The sequence below is a fragment of the Gopherus flavomarginatus genome, chromosome 5 (genome assembly GCF_025201925.1).
Source record: "Gopherus flavomarginatus isolate rGopFla2 chromosome 5, rGopFla2.mat.asm, whole genome shotgun sequence".
NCBI classification, from domain to species: domain Eukaryota; kingdom Metazoa; phylum Chordata; order Testudines; family Testudinidae; genus Gopherus; species Gopherus flavomarginatus.
Window position 1 is genome coordinate 77349303 of NC_066621.1, and position 22353 is coordinate 77371655.

A 22353-nucleotide genomic window follows, 5' to 3' on the forward strand; every position below is an offset into this window, starting at 1 on the left:
AAGAGAGGATAGAATGGGATCTGTTTTTCTTACAAAAGCGAAGGTCCTCGCTCTTCTCCACCCCCACCCCCGCAAAAAGCCCTTAACATTCACTGGAGGGAGGGATAGCTCAGTGGTTTGTACATTGGCCTGCTAAACCCAGGGTTGTGAGCTCAGTCCTTTGAGGGGGTCATTTAGGGAACAGGGGTAAAAATCTGTCTGCAGATTAGTCCTGCTTTGATCAGGGGGTTGGATTAGATGACCTCCTGAGGTCCCTTCCAACCCTTACATTCTATGATTATATGTCCAGGAACGGAGTGCTTTCCTGTTACTCTTTCTGTGCATGTGTTCACCAGTGGAGGGCGTTATGGACATCCAGAAGAATCAGACATGCAGTCCCTTTTCTGCATGCGCTTTATAGCAGAGGGCCATGCCAGCTGAACTGCACATGCTTCTCCAGTAGCCCTTCCTCCCTCCCCTTCAGTCCTGACAGTTCCTGTAATGCATTTGGTGTGAGTGCTGTCGGACTGTTTCCATAACCCACTTAAAGCCTTAAGGCCAGTTCTCTAATGGTTCAAAACTGTCTCCTGGTGCCTTGGCCCAGCATGTTGAAGTAGGAGCTGAGCTGTTGCTGTAGATCTCTCTCCCCTGTGTGCAGCAGTGACCCTGTCAGCCTGCAATGAGTGGCTAATTGGAAGGAAATGGAAAAGCCATGTATGAACTGAGCAGCTCTCTCAGCAGGAGGTGGATAGGCATGACCTAGTTGTCAGTGGAATCAGCCTGCCTTCTTGGAGACCTATGAGCTATTTTGACAGCTGAGTGACCTACCTGACCTCTAGGAGAGGTAGCTTGGGTGGAGAGGAGGAAACAGAACTGGTGCTGTGAATGGGGGTGGTGGGTGAGGAGGGAGCTGAGGATCTGCAGGGTGCTCCTTTGGTCTGTTCTCCAGCTATAGGAGGTGAGTCCCTATGGCCTGAATGTGAGCAAGGTGCTAGAGTAGGGAGCCCCTCTGGCTTAAATAGCAATGCATAAATTAAGGGGTGGGAAGGAGGGAAAAGCATCTTTATTCTCTTCTGTAGCTGTTTTTATACCACACTCATTCCTACAGTATCTGAGTGCCTTCCAGTAGGGCATTAAGCAGCGTGGCTACAGATCTGTGTCACGTCGCTTGGTGTCTCATCCTGGGGTTGGGCATTTGACTGGACCAAAATAATCAGTCACTTATCTGGTTAAATAGTTAGAGCACTAACTTCTTAGAACAATAACAAAAAGTGCAATATTTTATGGTCTCCCACACTTGTCTAATTGCCAAAAAAGTTTACTTAGTAAAATGCAAAACATTGAAACACAAGTTCTAAAAAATGAAAACAGCCCCGTGCTACAATTGAATGGTGGGCTGCTGCCTGCACTAGCATGTTCTTGCTGGAATAGTTGATATTTGACTGTGGTCAAATAGGCAGTCAGGCCTGCAAGCTGTCATTGTCTAGTCAGCTATCTCCTCCCTCTAGAGGGAGAAGCATGTGCATCGGAGTGTATGGATTTGATAGTATGTGTGGGGGGGGGGGGGTTGTTTGATTTCTTTTTTTTAATGTAAATGTACCTGTTGCCATATGTTGGTATTGGAGAAGGCAAGGTAAAAGCAGTGAGATTTGTTGGTCCTTAATCCTCTCCTCCATCTAGGTTTTGTGATAGTGTATCCTTAAGCTCTCTGAATATCTAGACCCCATGATCATAGGGCTGCATCTGTATTGGTGACACGCCTAGACTCATTTTCCACAAGGTGTGTATAGCTGGAAACTACATTAGGGTGAGAGCAGAGTCGCGGAGGCAGGCGCCAGAGGCTGGCAGTCAACAAAAAAAGGCCTCCCCTGGCTCAGAGCAAAGCCAAACTGAAAGTGAGGTGACAGCTGAGATGTAAAATCCTTTCCCCTCCCTGGGCGACTGAGCAAAGCGAGGTGAGAATTTCACTCGGTCTAATAACCTGCCACTCCTGCCAAGTGCAGCTGTGGGGCAATGGGCTGTGACTGCTCTGTAAACTAGGCCAGCAATCTACCTGAGGGGCTCAAAAGGGGCTTAATGGTTATGTGATCAATACAGGCCCAGAGGTGGCGTGAATGACACTGACTACAGTGGGGGTGGGGGGAGTCTTTTTGTTCTGAAATCTACATTTGCAGTCCACTTCTGGAAATAATCCCTGTCTCTGACAAGCTGCATGAAATCGCTGCATCTGTAGCATGAGCCTGGGTTCAGCTGAGAGCCCTATCTGTGAAATGTCAGACCTGGCACTATAGACTGGCCCTGTCTCCAAACATTTTGTCTTCCATGGCTGCTCTAGTGTAGGAGATGGGCATTGAAGAGAGTGCTTGAGAGCCAACAGAGTCCCAGAGAATCCTGTGAGCTTTGGCCCTGTAATACATCATTAGCCAGTCTTTATGCAAAGGGGTTTATATTATGACTAAATGAAGCATGGATGTACCCCCAACATAAGGCAACTCATCCCTTGTGGGAGAAAACATAGTGCTTCCTCACCCAATCAGACTCTCGTCTAGCTGGGTCTTCACCTCACTGGGACAACTGCTTCTAGGTTTGTCAATCTCTCTGGGGCACTGGCCCCCTCACAGTACTGGGGTGCATCTGTCAGGAATTTTTCCTTAAGTCACCATGTCTAAGACTGTAATAAGGTAGGTTCCATCTTTAAACAAAGTCTCCAACCCACAGGGGCAAATCACCTTGTTTTCCTTGACTCTATTACGTAACAGGAGCCTCTTTAGATAACTGCCCAGCTGTTCCACATGTGCAAATAAGGAGCCTGAACTAGGCACATTCCATTTTGTTAGCACTAGGGCACCATGTGCAAAGGTTTATTCTGAAGTATAGCTCAATATTTACTGGAGCCTGGAGAACGCAGTCCTTGAGTGTCTGTCTCCAAGTGCCAGAAACTCAGCAAAGGACACTTTAATGAGATAGATGTATGTACTGTGTATTTCCTTTGAAGTTTTGTGCTTTTTTCCAGAGGTGCCCAAACTTTGCCCTGGTAATCTGCTGACAGTCCTTGATTTGCATAGAATGGAACAGGTAGCCAGGCAACCTCCTGAGGGAAATATTTATTACATTTCCTTGAGTAAAATGGGTCCCCTGGAAAATCTGTCTATCTTCAGCTGAGACTTGCCCACTAGCTCCTCTGCTAGGTTACTACAGTAATTACATACATTTGGGCTTCTCAGTCAAAGATTGGCTATGTCATCAAACCACTTTCCTTATAGTCTGGCTTCTGCTGAGGATTTCTACACCACCACTTCCTACCCTGAGATACTTAATCCTGCCCTAAAGAGCTGAAAGAAGGTCCTACCTCCGTCTCTTCCTGAAGAATGTTTTTATTTGGATTTTTCTTTTTCACTTTCTAGTTCACCTTCTCCCTGTTTGACAATAACTTCAGTGCCCTAAAATGTAAGTGATTCTCAGGAAGGAAAGACAAATCCCCTCGTGTTACCTGAGGTAGAAACCCAACTCCTTCCCTCTGCTCTCCTTGTACCTTCTTGGACAGTGGCAGGATAAAAATGCTTCCTACACCCCATTTTCAGAACTATTCCAATCTACAAAAGGTAAATGGCACACCTGTCCCTACACACACACAGGTATAAGTACAGACCAGCCTTGTCTTCGTGAGTGGAAAAATGTTACCATGTGGTAAATGCTCCTGCCCCGCTTGCCCTCCAATCTAATATGCTAAAATCCTAGTGTGGGCAAAGCCCAAACTTGGCAGTTGTGTTAAACACCCTTTTGTCTTACTGTGTGCTCTCCAAACATGCATGTTCTCACACACATTCTGACACACCCCCACAGAGCTCATCCCACCCCCTTACAGCCCCTCGTAACTGAGTCAAAACACAAAGCATAAATGTTACATTGTTAGCAAAATCCTGGTACATTTACATAAATGACATTAATGTACAGTTAACAGACAATATTACAGCAATAAAACTGGACCTATGCTTTTGTACAGATAGCTGGAGCAGCTCTTTGAAGTATTTTCCAGTCTATGGCCTTTTTGAGGTTTCTTTCAGTGGTAAAGCTGGAACAGCCTCTGCCTTGCTAAGAATAACTGGTGCTCCCAGCCAATTTCCAACTGAGTCTAAAGACTTACGGGTCCCTGACTTGCCAAGCACACTCGTGTCATGCAATCCACCTGGGACTTGCAATCCGGCAGGGGCCTCGGGTTTTGACCAATTAGCTGGAGATGCTGCAATCTGCCCTTCCTTTCCCCTCCTCCACCAAACCTTGACTCTTCTTTTCAGCTGAGCCTGAATCTTCTCCCCTCAGCGTTTCATTGTTCAGCTCTCCAAGAAATGCTAACTGGACTTTGAAAGCTTCCCCCCCACCCAACCCCCAAAATGAAGCATTTTAGCTAACACTTTCAGTATGTGTTAACAGACGGGGAATGGTTGTAGGGGGTGTTTTATAGCTAATGGTGACTGATGTCCACTCATCCTACTACCACCTTACATCTTTGCTTCTAAGGCCTGTGCTTGTATTTTTTTAAAAAAGTTTGACAGCTTACAAAGGGCAGAAACTTCTAAGAAAATATGGTGAATCTTAGGTGCTAGGTTTGAAGTATCTAATTTTAAGTATTGCAACCTTAATATTTCCTAGACATAGAGCACAAAGGTGAGCTAATGTGTGCAAGCATGATGCAGTATATCCTTCCCTCCCCTCTGGGAAGTAGTAGATGAGGAAGTATCCCCATTACTTCCATCTCCACAGCTGTAGAGAGAACTAACTTGCCTAAGGCCACAAGTTTGTGTCAGAGCCAGCATTAGGAGTCAGGACTTCCTCTCATCCATGTTTCTCTACACTAGGCCATCTACAGCATCAAGGAATAACAAGCTGTACATTTCTGCTTGGCTTTGGCTTTAAGGGAGTCCAGTGGTACACACAATACTAGGACGTAGGCCCCTCAGCACAGCACTAGGTTTTACTGCACTTCCTGCCACAGCATTTTTGAAAAGCACCTCCTCTTATTGCATCAGTCCCTAATCACACAAGAGTGGTCCATGTGTCATTCCCAGACAGTTGGACACTACAAGACATTTGATCAAACCTTTATAGTGTAAATAGGGTAGGCTATTTTCTTTCCAGTTGGCCACCACTGAACACAGACCAATAGATCAAAACTTGGCTAAACTCTCCAAAGTAGGTGCTACTGAAAAAAGATAATTGTAGAGGCCTATTTTAGTCTCTCACACTTTGTAACCCATAAGGCTGAGAGAAGGTACGTCTTAAGGTGCAAAGAATTTATGGGAAATAATGCTAGAGTCTTTTGCCATGTGTAAAACTGCTGTTTATCGCTACAGTGGTAGTCTGTGTGCTAATTACTATACATATTTAGTCAGGTGACCGAATGCTCAGAAGTTCATGGGATTAAAGGACTATCAGCCCTTGTATATACACCAGTGGTGCTTTTAAATCAACCTTATGGGGTTTGTAAATAGACAGTTTAGATTAGCATGTTAGAAACACCCCCAGTGTTAGGCCTCACTCCGCTGCATCCACACTCTGTTTCCCTAGCAGCTTTCACCTTGTGCTTATGAAAACGGCAGCTTAGATCTGCTCTTTGGACAAGGTTCTTCAGTTGCTGCATCAGTTTTTCCTGTTGGTGCTGTCCTGGTGTAGCTCTGATGCTGTGCAGCACAGAAGGAAAAAGCCACCTCCTCGCCTTTGTCATTAGATTTGTGGCAGCTCCCCAGAGAAATCACTGCCCTAAGGCGTCAGCTTGTGGGGACTTTCAGCATGAGCCGGTGGTTCCGTAAGACAGACCTGGAAGCCCCGGCTGGATAAGTCCCGTGCCAGTGTGATGTCCCTGCCTCACACCCTTGAGGTGATGTAAATAGAATGCAGTCGACTGGCCAACGTTGTCTGCAGGTCCCGCAGAGGGTCCAGACCCTGCACCTTGCTGTTCCTGCCATAGATGAGTTGTCGAAACGAGTCCTGTTCCAGCAGAGAGTTCATGTGTTTGAGGAAGAAGCCCTTGCAGAACGAGGCCAGTTCAGGTGCACTGTGAATCTGTAAAACAGAACAGGAGTCAGTGACCTTCTCTGTGAGCCCTACAGATTAAAGCACATTTTCACAGCTGCCACTGCTAAGCCCTTTCCCTCTGACAGCTTCATTGGGAAGGATGCCTGCAAAACGAAGGACTGTTAGGGGAAAAAGGGTATGTATGTAATGATGTAGTTGGTAAATGCTAATGGAAAGGATACTCGTGCTATGAATGACACTCTTTTTCTTCCCCCTGTGTGCGTGCATGCAGCCGGAGAGGTTCATTTTTCAGATGATAAAGTAAATTTTTTATTTCTAATCCTCTGATCTCCTGCTGTTACCTGAGCCACAGTCCAGTGGCCCTTCAAGGAAAAGACCAGCTGGCTGATGAAATGGCCAAGATACCTGTTTTGTGTGAGCCTGGAGTCCATGTGTCGCATCATGACACAACAAAGGAATCTTGCCAGCTGGTATGTAATGTGAGTAGCCATGGAAATATGGTGTATATGATCCAGTGCGCATGCCTAGACCAAAGCACAGAATGAGATGGGGAAGAGCCACTCTAATACCATGCCTGTGAGTGCCTCAGATTGTCCCATTGGCTCTTAGCTCCTAAATAGTCTCCTTTGGTTCTCCCAGTAATTATTTACCTAGTTACATCCATTTCAGCATTGTCAGAGAAGACACAACTATGATGGCGGAAAAGCAATGGATTTTAGAAACTCCCAAAGGTTTTGGGGTTCTTAACAGAAATAGAATTTATGAAAGTTACATAAGGAACTCAATTCTCCCCCCCCCCAACCTCCAATGGAATGGTTTCCCCTTGGCTGTTGGGAACCCAAACACAGCAGCCTTGGGCAAGTGCATGAGATTCTAACATTGAAACTGTGTAGTGACACTAGACTGACATAATGCAAAAAAGTGAACAGGAGGTAAAATTCAAATAGCATGTTTAAATATTTTGATGTAATCTTCAGCAGCCTGCTCCTGCCTCTCTAGTACATCCCACACTCCTGCTGACTGCCAGGAATGCTGAACTGCTCCTCTGTGTTCCTAGTGGTAACACATGTTGGGTCATTTGTATTAAATTACAGATTGGATACAAACTCTAATTTTGCAAGCAAATTTGGTGCAGAATTGGCCCAACCAGAGCATGCCTGCATCATCATGCACCCTGATTCTTGTCCAAAATACCACACAGCAGGAAGCATGTGAAGTGCTTGTGTTCCTAGACATTTGTGGGGTCTAAACAAGACAGTGCAGCCTTTACCTTTGCATATTTATAGATGTTAACAGAGCTCTCCATGCTGATGGTCTGGGCACATAAGATTTCACAGTGTCTTTGGAGGCCATCCAGTTGAAACAGGCTGGCGGCAGACAGCAGCTATTGGGACAAGAGAGACGCTTTTCAAAATCAAACTACATTCCTTCCTCAAGGGATCTTCTAGCTCCTTCTCTTGAGCGCTAGCCCTCCTGTGAGAGCAGAAAGGCCAATGAAGAAGAATATACATAGCAACCTCTTTTCGTTATTTAGAGTATAGCACTGAATGAAGGTAGCAAGCGCCTTCCTGCATTCTTAAATTTGTGCACCTTCTGGTTTTCAGAGGGAATGAACAAAGAAGGTAATCATTAAGTGATCCATTCCCAGCTTCTGGCAAACAGAGGCTAAGGACACTATCCCTGCCCATCCTGGTAAATAGCCATTGGTGGACCTATTCTCCATGAATTTATCTAGTTCTTTTTTGAACCCTGTTATAGTCTTGGCCTTCTCAACATCCTCTGGCAAAGAGTTCCACAAGTTGACTGTGCATTGTATGAAGGAATACATCCTTTTGTTTGTTTTAAACCTGCTGCCTGTTAATTTAATTTAGTGGCTCCTAGTTCTTGTGTTATGAGAAGGAGTAAATAACACTTTCTCCACACCCGTCATGATTTTATAGACCTCTATCCCCCCCCTTAGTCATCTTTTTTCCAAACTGGGAAGTCCCAGTCTTATTAATCTCTCCTCATATGGAAGCTGTTCCATACCCCTAATCATTTTGTTACCCTTTTCTGAACTTTTTCCAATATATCTTTTTTGAGATGGGGCAACCATATCTACATACAGATCCCCTTGTTCTGCATAAGCCATCTGAAGTAGTAATTGCTTCCTATTTCGATGACACAAACTTCCTGAGACCCCAAAACACATCTCATCTTCCACAATTCCTTATTTTCTCCTAAAAGGATACTAGGGGTTTTAACACTTTTCTGTGTGCATAAAGCAGCCACATGAGACGTCCCATAGAAACACTGGTAGCTGCTCTCATCTTCCCCAGCAGTCACTTGTCAAGCCGTATTGACTATGTGCTTTGAAAGCATCACCTCCTTTCAAAGCTCCAGCTTCTTTTGGCTTCCACGACCCATCATCCCTGACTGCATTTGGAAGAAAAAGTTCTCACCTCTAGGATATCAGTTGTGGGAATTTCCATTGATTCTGTTCCTCCATAATATAAATACTGCATCAGCATCTGAAATGGGAAAAGAGCCAGGCCTGAAGCTGTTGTCAGTCAGGACAGAGAGGAATTTGAACACCCATGCTGCCTTAGGAAGCAAACAAACAGAAATCGCAGCTCCAGTTTCCCGTGGGTCTTGATAACAGCTTTGACATTTTCTAATGGTCTGGCTGTGCTGCTTTCCAATGTTCTTTTCTTTCTTCCCCTTTGAAGGGGGCCACATCAAGGAATTTAGGCCAAGGATGACAATGTGTCTCTGAGCAACCGCAAGGCCCCTGTAAAAACTCCCCAGGGGTCCTGTTTTTTGTAAAGCTTTGCAGGCTAGCCGCATCCAGGAGCTGCCAGGCAGCAAAATTGGTGGCAGGCTAGCTTAATGCATGTGCACAGTATGGCCTGCCAGATGGTGACACATTGCCCTCCCCCGAGAGCTTCCAATAAGCCTCCCCATACCTCAAGTCTTTCAGCCAGAGGTTTTGGGGCAGGGAAATAGAGGGGTTGTTAGGCTGAGGAGACAGGCATGGGCAGCCTTTCCTCTCACCCTCCCATGCTCACCTCCCTACTGTTCCAAAACCACTCTCCTGCCACTTCCCCATGCCCATTATCAGGGAACTGATTTTTCACTTGAAAACCAAGGTCATCCCATTCACTACTATTTATATTGCAGTAGTGCCAAGCAGCTGCAGTCAGGGGCTCATCGTTCTAGCAAAACCTGATCCCTATGCCTGCTGCTGAACAGAACCCAGGTCTCTTGAATCTCAGTCTAGTGCAGTGGTTCCCAAACAGGGGTGTTCGCGAAATGTTACAAGGGGGTTGTGGGAAAAAAATCCCTAATGGCGGACAGAGCTGGCCCTAGGGACCGTGGGCAGCACAGGGCCAGCAGCCTGGAGCCCCTGGACTTCCAAGAGCTAAGCAGATCAAAGCAAGCATATCTATCACACTGAGGAGATTGAATCTTCAAGACTCCTTATAAGCAATGGAAAGGGAGATGGATATTTTTTGCTGTTTTTAAAATTAAATAGGCAGCTAGTATTGTTTTATAAATTATTATGAAGAACAAGTTTAAGCTTTTTTGTAATGTGCGCTGTTTGCTTGGACTGCTCAAGAGCTGAATGCTTGTGCAGGAGGAATTTTGAGTTGGCTTCTTAAATACCTTCATGCTGTTTCACATCTGATACTCCTTGATGAAATATAGCAGCCTTGTCTTATGTAACAGGCTTATTCAAAATGATACAAGTTACAAAAGTGAGATACTGGAAAAGCATTGCCGTTTTCATAATGTAATGAAAATATAAAAATTGTTTGTATGACATGCTTATTACACACTTATTAATTATTATTTATCATTACAATATTTTAAAGATCACTGCTTTTATAATTTATACTCAGGTAAAGGAGAAAATCCCTGGAAATACTCATTTTTAGGAGGGGGTTCATGAGACTTGACATTTTAGTGAAAGGGATTCACAGGTTGTTAAAGTTTGGGAACCACTGGTCTAGTGCTTTATCCACTAGGCAAAATTCTCTCCCCAAAACAGTGAAAATGATACCACTTTTAGTAGGTAATCTCGTGTCCTCTAAATGTGCCCCAAAGTCTCCTCACACATCTGCTCCCTCTCTACTTCGTTAAAACGCCACCTTTAGTGGTCATTTCTTACGGCTTTCAGTCTATTACTTTTCAATCTACCACATTGTCCAGAAAGGCAAAATCTTCTCCCTGCCCCCTTTGACACTGCAAACACCACACTTGAAAATCATGCCTTGGAGTTTCCTGAATCACAAAAGCCCATTGATCAAAGATCTTCTTCATGCTATGTTAAGGAGACCTGCCTTAATACACTCAACTTTATTCTCTTCAGGTCATGGGCCTGAGCTGCACAGCTTGGATACAGACATTGCAATTGCTTTTCAATTCAACTACAAAACATAGGAAACCCTCTTGGGATAGAGCAGTAGGGATGTTTCTGTGCTCAAATTATTCCCACTGGATGCAGAGATACTATGTGGTGATGACCATAGAGAGAAAGTGTGAGGGAGAAAGCCAGGATGAGTCCTAAACACTTTAGTGAAACAGTTACAGACTTTCAGCTGTTCTGCACTTTCAGATTTCTTTATTCTGCACATTTCCTTCCTAATTTGAAATGCAGATTTGGAAAGCTGGAACAATGCCTGACTATTGGATTTCACTGACCTGCCTTTTTTTATTTTATTTTTTTTTAAACCTACCCTCTTTTCATCATGAATGAACCTCCCTCAGGTCACTTAAATATGGAAACATCAACAAAAGTAAAAGTGGAATTCTCAGCGTCAAGTCTTTAAAGAGAGCCTGACAGACTTCTGATAGTCTGATTTGAATTAATGTGAAGCCTGGCAGTTCTCCGGCTCTAACCAGGCTTATTTTTTTGCTTAACACAGCATGAAAATTGTGCCTGGGAACTTCCAGAACTACAAAAAAGTAGTCAATAAAAGACCTCATTTGTGCTCCTTTATGAAGGAGATCAGCTGCATTAAAAACAAAAAATCCAATCCTATTCTTTTCAGAGCTAGGCCCAAGCTGACAAGTTTGGATGCAGATCAGAACACACCTAAAAAACCTGAACTGGTGTAATTGCTGGTGTTATCACTTATCTCTGGCATTAGAACTTGTAGCTTTTGCTTAACAGTAAGTACAGGAGGAGACAAACAGTGCTAATGGTAAGGATGCACATAATTTACATACCTTGAAAATATTGTATTTCATATCACTAATTTCAACAGTCTTACTGCCTTGGCTGTCTAGTTCTGTTTTGTTGGTCATCAGGGTCTTAAACCTGAGAAAATGGAGACAGAAATTTGCATAATAGATTCCTGCATTTTTGCCACTCTGCATCATCTTTGCTTGGATTAATTGTTAGTAAGCAAAGGGGATGGAGAATCTTGGTCCTAGTGTATTTGCATTTATACTTTATATTTTCCAAAACAATCAATCAATAAGTTTCCATCATCTTTAACAGCAACTAAACTGTAAACGTCTGACAGCAAAATCTGTAAACTCCCCAGCACTGAATTCACTCCCATGTTACTCCAGTTTTCAGGTGCTCTAATTGCACTGAAATCAATGGCATTAGATTCACATAAAACTGGCGTGAGACAGAGCTGAATAAAATCCTGAGAATTGTACATTGCATTAATAGTAGTTTTAAAAGCAAATAACTGATCCTATAATAGAATCAACTGAACAATATCTCCATCTGAGGAGCAAGGACAAAATATATTGGGGATTCAGTGTATTTTTTTTTTAAAGTACACAGTGCTAAAGAGCCACATTCTTTACCTCCCTCACTCCCCTTTCCTCCTGGGGTGCAAAAGAGGACAGAATCTGGCCTTAACACTTTTGCTGAGGACTTCCCTGGGGTGAGGCAGGCTCCAGTAAGTACAGAGCTAGAATAGCTGGCTCCTACACTGTTCTTCCCTCGGCCTTGAATGCAGTGGGGGGGGGGGGGGGTGAGAGGCAAGGGGGGTGGGAAGGAAGTAGCCAGAGCAAGTTGCACTCCAGCTACACTCAGCTGTTGAACAGTTCCTTAGAAAACATTAACCACTAGTGCATGTCAGAGCAGCCCCCTTGCCGTTCTAACCTGCGTTGGGAGTGGGTTGAAAATCAGGCCTTACCCCACTCTAATGGTCTGAGTGTAAGCAAAGAATCTGGCTCTAAAAGTTCCGTGGCTTGGTCATGTAAACTCAAGTGAGTAGCCTTTACTCATGCCAGTAGCTCCATTGAGACTATTGATGATTAAGGGCTGCTCATCCGGGTAAGGAATTACGGGCCCCTGTCCTCCATTACTAATCTCCATTTAGCACAAATAACACAGCTGCAGTTACTAGGTGTAGTTCATGGAGGCTGACGCACCTGTTGGAAGCAGTCACCAGCAGGACTTTGTGTGCATAAAACAGCTTTCCTTCCACTAGAAAAGTTACATCGGACATTTCTTTATTGTTTAGAAAGTGAGGATCTGTTGGAAAAAAGATGGAGGGCGGGTTTTAAAACGCTGCAGCATGGCAAAGAGAAGAAGCAAAACCTCCGTGGAAACTGAGATAAAGCTGAGTATCTCACCAAGCCGGGCCGGCAATGTCTTTTGTATTTCAGGAATGTTGGGTATAGGACTGCTGCCATAGCAGTGGGTGAAAATGGCTGCAAGCAGCTGGTTGATAGAATCATTCTGTAAGGAAGAAGGAATTTATATCATTAGTGCTTAAGAGTAGGCTCCACAGGCTGTAAGGTTTGCTTGCTGCTTATATAATAAGAATTGTCCTTTTGCTGCTTTACCGTTTTTAAGGACTACTCTGTCTATCAGGACTCTGTGCAGAGGGGTGAATTTCACCACAAAAATATTCTCAGCAAGTTTATAGCACACACATGTCAAGGAAAAAGAATTAATTTAAGAGAGCTCAATCCTTACACAGCAAAGCTCTCCCAACTTCTACACAACAAAGTCCACAGTATGGCTTATCAGGAAACTCTGTTCCTAATGTACCAGATTGCTGTGCTGCACTGCACTATTTTAAAGTTCAAATTTTGCATTAGATTTTAACCAGCCACTTCCTCTCCCTGCTATCTCCAGGGAGAGTACAACGATATAGGACTTGATCTTACTCCCACTGAAATCAATGCAAAAACTACCATTGAATTCAATGGAAGCATGGTCAGGCCAACTTTCAAAAGAAAGAAGAAGATTGCTGTTCACTAACAGCTAATAATAATGTTCAGAAAATTCCAGGATGGTAGATGAGATGCTACTGACACCTGCAAAGTACTGGGGAACTGAGGCTCATCCCTTTCATTACTGTAAATGCACTCAGTTCCAAAAGCAAATCACTGAAGTGGGGTTTATACAAGGATTTCCATTTCCATTAGAATGAGCATCTTTGACATGGAGGAAGCAAGTATTGGATCCCGTCTCACTTGAGCCCACGTAGTGCAATATTACATGAGCTTGGGTAAACATAGCCATGGCTGTCTGTACATCCATAATTCATTGGGACCCTGACATGGGTTTACATTGCTTCTAGTACAAACAATAACCAAATAATTGTGAAACACCTGGCTCAAAGGATTTGAACTTCATATTGTTAAAAAATGAATGATTACTTTGCTGGTTTTGAGGATATCAAACATTAGCTGTAGCCCTTCGTTAACCAGCTCTTCGTTATAGTCCTCCTCCTTAATAGTGACAAACTCTCTTAGGAGGTTCTGCACAACTGAATAGCGAGACTGGTAGAAGGTTGTCCTTAATGACTCAATCCACACATGAAGCTTCCATGGGATTCCTGTAACCAGACACAAGGGAAAGTGAGGAGCTGAAATAGCAGGCAAGAGGGTATTTCCTCTCTTGTTGTAGTCAGCAGCAGCATTTAAGTTGCTATTTTTATTTTGAAAGTGCTTTACACAACTAATTTGCCCTCCCAGCACACCTAGGAAGCAACTGTACCACAATCTCCATTTTAAAAGTGAGGAAACTGAGTCATAGGAAAGAAGTGACTTGCTCATGGTCACAGAGAAAATCAGTGTCAGGACTAAAGATTAGAATTCAGGAGTTCCTGGTTCTTGCCAAGCCTGCTACCCTTTTAACCTTCATTTCATGCACTGTTTTTCTCTGCAATCTACATTCTGCAGATTAGCTGCACCATTACAGCATAGGGAATAACCAATCTTATATAAACCCATTGTGATTGCTATAATTCAGTATTGCGGCCTGCTTGTTCTGATGAGCTATCTTATCAAGACATGCACATTCCAAAGTCTTCAGTCGACTACATACAGGTGTAAGAAGAGGTGCACTCTGGGTCCTCAAATCCTATGCCTGGGCATTGTCTGTCTCTGGTTTTGAGAGCTCAACTTGAAACACTTCAGAGGGGCCTGAGTTTTCAGATGTGCTGAGCACTCACAACTCCAACTGACTTCAAATGGAGTGGAGTGAAGGGCTCAGCTGCTCTGATCCTCAGGTCCCAGGCTGTTCCAGAAATTGGGACATCCCAAATCAGTAGATCCTTTTGAATATGCAGCTGAGTGATCAGTAAACAGTTTGATGTCATTTTCTATTTAAATTAGAGACTACCCTAAGATCCCATCAATGTGTGTCAGGTCTGAATTTGATGGTGCAGTCCCTTCTCCTAGTGACCTGTAATCCCTGCTCTTGCAGAGATAGATTATTAGGTTCTAGCTACTTTGAACCTGCCTTACCGAGTACCCTGAGCTCCATGGTGATGTCCACGTAGCCATGCTCAGCACTGTAATACATAGCCTCCTGCAAGGCCTTCATCCTGGTTTTACACAGCCTGACCTGCCCCTCATTGGAGCTGTCCTGGCTGGAAGTGTCACTCTCTACTCCCTCAGCTAAAATCTCCTCCAGTGAGAGAACATCTCCCTTCGACTGCTGGGGCTGGGTCAGGAGCTTGCGTAGCACGTTTCTGTGGAGGAAAAAGAAGAGGAATTGCTCTTTAATAAATGAAAGGCCCATAAACCAGACAGGCCAGGCAGGGTGATTTGGACCCAGAAGTCCTGGAAGCCTGACTTAGTGACTCATTTCTTTCCAGAGATGAACCCTTCCTCCAGCAGTGCTTTTTATTAGTGGGGGTGCTGAGAGCCAATGAACCAAACTGTAAACCCTGTATATAATGGAAACCACTTCAAGCCAGAGAGTGCTGTAGCACCCCCCACCCTCCTAGTTCCAGCACCTATGCCTTCCTCCTCCCCTCAGAAATGGAGCTGGGTTCCTCTAATGATTGGGTCTTCAAACATTATTATGGCAGTTGTTTAGTCAGGACTGATTTTATCAAATCCCACCAGTGTTTGCTTTGTGTGGCTGGCAGACCAGCAATCACTAGCAATGGCTTGCCTCTGTCTAACACCCAAGGGTCCCCTTTAGAATGCCTGGGTCCTTCGTTTTCCTACAGATGCAAGAAGCCTTAAGGGACAGATGTTGGCTATCCAAGACAATCAAGCGCACATAAGATGTTGTGCTGAACTGCCACTAGCTGGCGCTCTCAGTGCATAAAGAACTGGATTTTACCCTTTCTGCATGAATTGATACTACATAATCTCATGCCTTCTAATCACCCTCCCACAAAAATCATCCAGAAATAGGAGGCTTAACTTCATTATTTGCACAGTAAGAACATGTTATAGAAAGAGGACTCTTACTGTGGCACAATTAACCTATCAGATGCTTTACCATAAGACATTGCACAATCAAGGATGTTAACCCTGAAAAGATAAGGTGCAACATTTCACATGCTCTTGAATCATGGAAAGTAGCACTAGGAAAATGTTTGCCAGTATAACTACATCACTGTAGTTCCTGGGAAGCCAAGCCTTAATGCAGATATACTGCACCAATATAAAATGAGGTTTACATTGTTGTGATTCAATCTGTTAAGTTTCCAGCATGTGCTGCATTGATATAAGCCCAGTTGTATGCTGCTGCAATACACCTAGGTTAAGGGTTCGGAATTGGTATAACTATATCAATGTGGTTAAACCAATGCTAATTTCTCTGATGGAGACTGGGCTAGAATGATTTCCGGATCAGTTTACAGATAATAAAATGTTATTTCTAAATACCAACCCTGCAAACGCAGCCTGGGAAGGAAGAGCCAAACTGTTTTTTTCTGATTCACACATCATCTTTATTAAAGTTTCGGCAGACCTAATTTTGCCTCAGGTTACACCTCGGCAACCCCAATGCCATTAAATTCTGCCTCCAGCATACACATGCAACCCACATCTTCGGAATTGTGCCCTGGGGTTGGAACTTAACAATTCTGATGTTGCTGTCCGACCCAGAAACAAATCCAGCTCCTTCTCTCCTAGCTGTGGTGGCTCTGTAGTGCTGCTAACAGGTGTGAAAAAAGCAGGATAAACTTATTTGCTGACTTTAGTGACTAAAATATAGATCTGCAAACCCAGAGGGATTGCATCTGTTGAATAAGAAGGTGCCAGTTTTACACAGTTATTTTGGGAATAGAACCACTTAAAGTGATAATTACTTTTCAATCTGGAGGCTGCATTTCAAAAGTAAATGCAGGGTCTGGCCACGCTAAAGTCACAATAATGTAGCGACTCTACTGCATTAAAACATGGTTATTGCCAGGAGGGTTCTAGCAACACTTCCTAGACCAGTGTAGATATGGATTTTTGGTCTGGGAACTGTGGTGTAAGGCCACAATACAGCCTGTGTGCGATAGGGTAGCCTACAACTTTGTTCTCAGGCAAGAGACCTCAGTGAATCTGTACAATTGTATGTGACTCCCCGCACTGAGAGGGTCTTCAATTTAAGGCTGATCTTGAACAGAGGTTTACCTGTGCCCATGTGCAGCTGAGTGACTAAAGCAGTTCATGTCTTCGTGAAGTGATGAGGACATCCCATTGACATCCAGCATACTCAGAAGGGGGTCTGCGCCCCTGCTCAGTAACAAACTGACCAGCTCGTAGTTCCCTAAGAATTGGCAGAAAAGTAACAATAATTCCATTTTCCAGCATCCTTTAAAAGGCATAGAGTACTTGTCCTGAGCACTTCTATAATACCCCACAAGCGTTAATTAGGCCTCACAACACCCCTGAGAGGGAGGCAAATATTACCACCCCCATTTTACAGATGGAGGAAACAGACACAGAGAGGCTAAGTTGCCCAGTGCCACACAACCACTTAGAGGTAGCTCAGAAGAGAACCCAGGAGTTCTGGCACCCAGTCCTGTATTCTGTTTGAAGCACAGGCACATCTTTATATATAAATGGGGGGGGGGAGAGAGGTATTTTTTACTATTTTTAACAAAAGTACCATTTCCCTCATGTGTTTCAACATCTTGAAGTCAAACTACACTGCAAGCAGATGTACATGTATCTGGCTTCAATAGGGCCAGATTCTCAGCTGTCATCTCCTGCTGAGTGTAGCTAAAAGGGGGTCCAACAGAAAATCTGGGGGCTGCTCTAAACTGTGCTAGCTGGCTATGGCCCCCCAAGGGGTCATCCAGCAGCCGTGGACAACTGGAGTAACATGCATTCCAGCCACCCTCCACCCCACTGCCAGAGGCTGCAAGGAGTGGTGGTGGGAGAGCCAGCTACAAGAGCTTTGAGGACGACCTTCTGCTCCCTTTATGCCATTGGGATGACACAAAAAGAACAAACCAGAGAATCCATCCCATAATAATCAGGCTTCAAATGATGGAGGAAGAACAGAGGGAAACCAAATGGTAGGCTGCAGGTGATGGAGAATAATAATGATCTTTGGGCTGGCACAGGTAAGTCCTTACATGCCATGTAAACCCCTGATGTGGCACCTTCTTGGAGAACAGGCCTAAAATTTTGTTTCTTTTTTAAACAAATGAGATAAAACACAGATCTTTGTACAAAACTAAGACATTTTTTCCCAGTGTGACTCGGGCTGATGAAAGATGCTAGTCTGACAGCCATGGAGGCTGTTCAGCTCCAGGAGAGGCAGAGGATGGAGAGTGGCAGCCTAACTTTCCCAACGCTGCCCCATGAAAGCACACTGCAGTCCCACTCAGCACTTGGCTTCCCTGCTGAGACTGTTGGCAGGAAGTGATAATTAGTGGCAGTGGTAAATGTGGACTGAGCTGATTTACAGCAACACATTTCAGGTTGGTCACCAAACAGGAGACGGTAACAACTCTCAGATACTGCTAACCTGGGCTAGGCTTCCACTAGTGATTTAGGCATGAAAAAATTACTATATCCCATTATCTAACCCCTGAAGCTACCTAGTTTGAAATTTTCATTTTATCTTTCATTGTTAATTGGCTTAAAGTACAATGCAAATAAATCCCAACTTGTAACTAAAATCATAGAATATCAGGGTTGGAAGGACCTCAGTAGGTCATCTAGTCCAAGCCCCTGCTCAAAGCAGGACCAATCCCCAGGCAGATGTTTGCCCCAGATCCCTAAATGGCCCCCTCAAGGATTGAACTCACAACCCTGAGTTTAGTAGGCCAATGCTCAAACCACTGAGCTATCCCTCCCTGCAAGCTAAACATCTGACCCATAGCAATACTTCTGCCATAGTTTTCCCTTGATCTTGGGAGTGAAACTGTAACTGTCTTTGACTCACCTGCTGCCGAAGCCAGTTGAAGTGGGGTCTCAGCATAGTTGTCCTCACCGCTGTTAACTGCGGAGCCCTCAACATGGGCACCAGCATCCAAGAGCAGCTGCAAAAGACCATTCAGAGAAAAGAAGTTCAGAACAGAGCAATTCACAAAGACACAACAGAAGAGCCTGTGTGTTGGGAGAGAAACCCATTAGGTCCTTGGCAAAGGGTGAAAAACACAAAGGGAGCTCAGCAAAAACTAAAGGAAAAATATCCATCACAAGGCACACTTACCTCTCACCTGCATCTGTTTGTTGCTTGAGTCTGGGACTGAAGCCTAGGGACTCATGGCTAACATCTCTTTAGGGATTTATTTCTTTCTTCTCTCTTTCTTGTACTTTTTTTTTGTTATAGTCAGTCTAGTTCAGGTGGAAGTTATCAGGTGGACAGGAGACTAAAGGCTCCTATTTATTGTATCCCAATGGGCACATTTTCATCAGCTTCAAAAGGGTTAGATGCTTCTGCAGCGTGGGAAGTCCCTGCCATTTGGTTACATGCTGTGCAAGAAGCAGACAAGATGGCTAAGGGAATTTGCCACAATAGGCCAAACTGCTCTGCTTCCCTGACTTGCCACCCACGAAGCCTAATCCTCATTTGGGGCACAAAACTGTGTCTTTACTTTGGCCAGGAGTTCACTAGCCCCAACTCAAGCAGACTGGCGCTAATCAAGCAGTAATTGGCCATGAAGGAGTGGGGACAATATCCTTTTCAAAAATTTTAAATAGCAAAAAGTATCAAAGTCACATTGACACCATCAAGCGGAGTGGAGTCAACTGGCAGGAAATAGAGGTTACTTAGCAGTAACTGGAAGTTCTTTGAGATGTGTGGTCCCTAGCTGCATTTGACACATGGTACATTTGCGTGTAAATTCTAACAAGCAGTGTCCCTTGGCCTGCATAGGTGCAGTCAGTTACCTTGGGCTTCAGACTGAGGACATAGGAGGCAGTGTGGTCCAATGCCTCTCCAATTCTTCGTACCGCAAATCTAGTAAGATCCAAAGCAGAGGGGATGGAGGGCAGATAGGGACCACACATCTCAAAGAATTTCCAGTTGCTGGTAAGTAACATCCATTTCTTTTTCAAGTGCTGGTCCCCGTCTGTATTCCACATGTGGGTGATTGACAAGCAATACTCAGACTAGAGTGGGGGTGCAAGACAGATGCTTGAATTATTGCAGTTCCCTCTACTGGGTCTGCACTGGAGACTTAAACTAGCGTGTAGTGTTTAGTGAAGGTGTGAATTGAATTGCAGATAGCTGCCTGCATATGTCCAGTAATGGTATTTCATGCACTGATTCTGTAGAGGCAGTTTGTGCCTCTGCCCTTACCCCATCAGGTGGAGGGATGTGCACTAATTGGTAGCACATGATGATGCACCCAGAAATCCATTTAGAGATCCTGTGACAGGGTGCAGCTTGTCCTTACAAACTCTAAACTATGGCAAGAAACAGCCTAGGATACTTTCTGATAGATTTAGTTCTCGACAGATAGAACGCCAAGGTGCATCTGATGTTGAGGGAACGCAGCTTCCTCTCCTCAACTAAGGTATGGGGTTTTGGGGGAAAAAACAGATAGATGGATAGCTTGGTTGACATGAAAATCTGAAATAACCTTGGGGAGGAATTTAGGATGCTCATGAGCTTTACAGGTTTATGGCAGAAAAGAGCAACAGATGCTGCACTTTGCAGCAACATGCATCACAATCAAACAGTAGAGACAGTGTTGGTGAGCATCACTCATGGTGAAGAAGCGAGGGCAGGAGACGCAGTTCTTGAATGCTGGGACTCTGGGCATAGTGCCAGACCGTGGTCAGGGAGTCCCCATTATAGGGAGTGGAAAGCCTAACTATACCAAAAGTTCTAACTATACAAATATAAACTATTTACAAATGTACTTAGAGAATAAGGATAAAATGGACAAATCCATGGACACAGGGATTCTGACGCAGGCCATGCGGCGGTAAGAAGGAACTGGAGAGGTGATGGGCTGCACATGGCTCTTATGCATGAGGTGAACTGCTGTGCAAGTGCAGGCCAATGGACACTACTAGTTAGAATTGCTAGACTCGGGCACATGATGCGCACGCAGACCCTCATGGGAAATACATATGGGGAGCGGCACTTGAAGAACCACCCTTCATTTATAAGAATAACAAAGCAGATTTGGACATTCATATTTCCAGGCAGGGGCAGACACCCCATTGACCATGCATAGCCACAGAAGGCAGCTAGTTGGGATTCTTCCTTCTGGGACAACCACTGCTCCTCTACTGGCCAGAGTCAGAATCATCCAGCTATATGTCATAAGCCTTATACTGCTGGTAGTTGATGGAGAGTCTCCTTTTAATTCATGTGGCAAAAACCTGTGCTGTTGGGGCAGGAGGATCTGGGTTCTATTCATGCTGGTGCTACAATGACAATCACTGAGCCCTAGGTGGTCATCAATTTATTACGTCACTTGCCTCGGCACAGACTGGAAGCATGATTGTGCCTGGTAATTTCACATTTACATTTTCAGCATAATATTGCTGGTGGAGGACAATGATTTTTTCTACTTACTGATTTATTTCTCCCTTGATGGAGAAGCTAGATCTGGGAAATCCAGTCATGGATATCAAGAAAGAGGCAATTCCACTGGGCTTTACTACGTTCAGAGAAAGCGGAGATAGGACTCTTTCAGTGATCATCATTGTAGGGAAGGTTTTGACATTAGATTTAGAAGTTTAAATACTTAAAACATCTAAGTGAATAAACACTCACTGCAGGCAACATAATACGGCCCAGAGGAGCAGAAGGCTAAGTTCAGTCCAAGGAGCCTTGTTGATGTAATTCTCAGCACTGTCTCCCGAGAGTATCACATGTATTATCTCACATGTAAATTAAAATTGTACAACCTTTGAAAAGCCAAAGAGTGCACTGGCAACTTGCCAAGGACATGAAGAATGAATCTAATTTGCATTAACATTTGCATACATTTGTATAACGAAATATGAAACCTCCCCACATTAGCTTATAGTTGTGTCTTCCTTGAAAGCTGAATAGAAATTGCTTATTGCCTCACCAGCAGCACAAAACCTCCTGTGGATCACTTTTGAACTCACCCTGAAGTTAGAGAAAGAGGGTGGGTACATTGGAGGGCTCCACAAGGCACCCCCAGCACCCAATTCTGCATGCCCTCTGTGTGAATTCAGCAGAAAGGCTGGCAATGAGCATGCACAGAGCTTGCAGGAAAGGAATCCAAATGTACCTAGTGAGCGGCTGGAAGTAGCAGCACTCTCACTGATGATACATTCAGACCCTATTCTAGGAGAGTCACAGCTTTTAGGGCTGGAACATGCAACTTGCAGGGCATGCAAAGGGAGCACAAAGTGCTCTGCTTCTCTCAGGAGCGGGCTTTTAAGAAGGAATGGACAGGCAACTCGATTTTTGCACCTATAAAAAGTATTCAGACCATAGCTAAATGTTTTCAAGAAATATGCTGCCCAAGCACTCTGCCCATACTTTCACACGCTCCCCTGAAAGCACCAGTTCACCAGACACCATAGTTAGTGGCCAATCCACATTGTTCTGAGTCCAGAAAAACACAAGTAATTAATATAGAAATAGTAATTAGAAAAAAGAATCAGAATTTGTAGGATGTTTCATTGTTAAAGCCTTTCCAGAGCTTAACGAATCAACCCCCAAAGCACTCTTAAGGGAAGTCACATTCCCCTCAT

At 44.2% G+C, this 22353-nt stretch overlaps 1 protein-coding gene across 2 annotated transcripts in view; it reads right to left on the minus strand.

Annotated features, from left to right (window-relative positions):
• Positions 1-3874: 3874 nt before the first annotated feature.
• The window catches only part of ABTB2 (ankyrin repeat and BTB domain containing 2), a 221828-nt gene continuing 203349 nt past the window's right edge, over positions 3875-22353 (minus strand). For both annotated transcript variants that reach the window (XM_050955270.1, XM_050955269.1), the window contains 10 exons: positions 18605-18701; positions 16840-16975; positions 14722-14948; positions 13630-13808; positions 12595-12700; positions 12391-12493; positions 11224-11314; positions 8454-8522; positions 7283-7396; positions 3875-6039 (listed from right to left, as the gene is read on the minus strand). In XM_050955270.1, coding sequence (XP_050811227.1) covers positions 5842-6039; positions 7283-7396; positions 8454-8522; positions 11224-11314; positions 12391-12493; positions 12595-12700; positions 13630-13808; positions 14722-14948; positions 16840-16975; positions 18605-18701 — 1320 coding nt within the window. In that variant the 3' untranslated portion in view covers positions 3875-5841. The remainder of the gene's footprint in view (positions 6040-7282; positions 7397-8453; positions 8523-11223; positions 11315-12390; positions 12494-12594; positions 12701-13629; positions 13809-14721; positions 14949-16839; positions 16976-18604; positions 18702-22353) is intronic.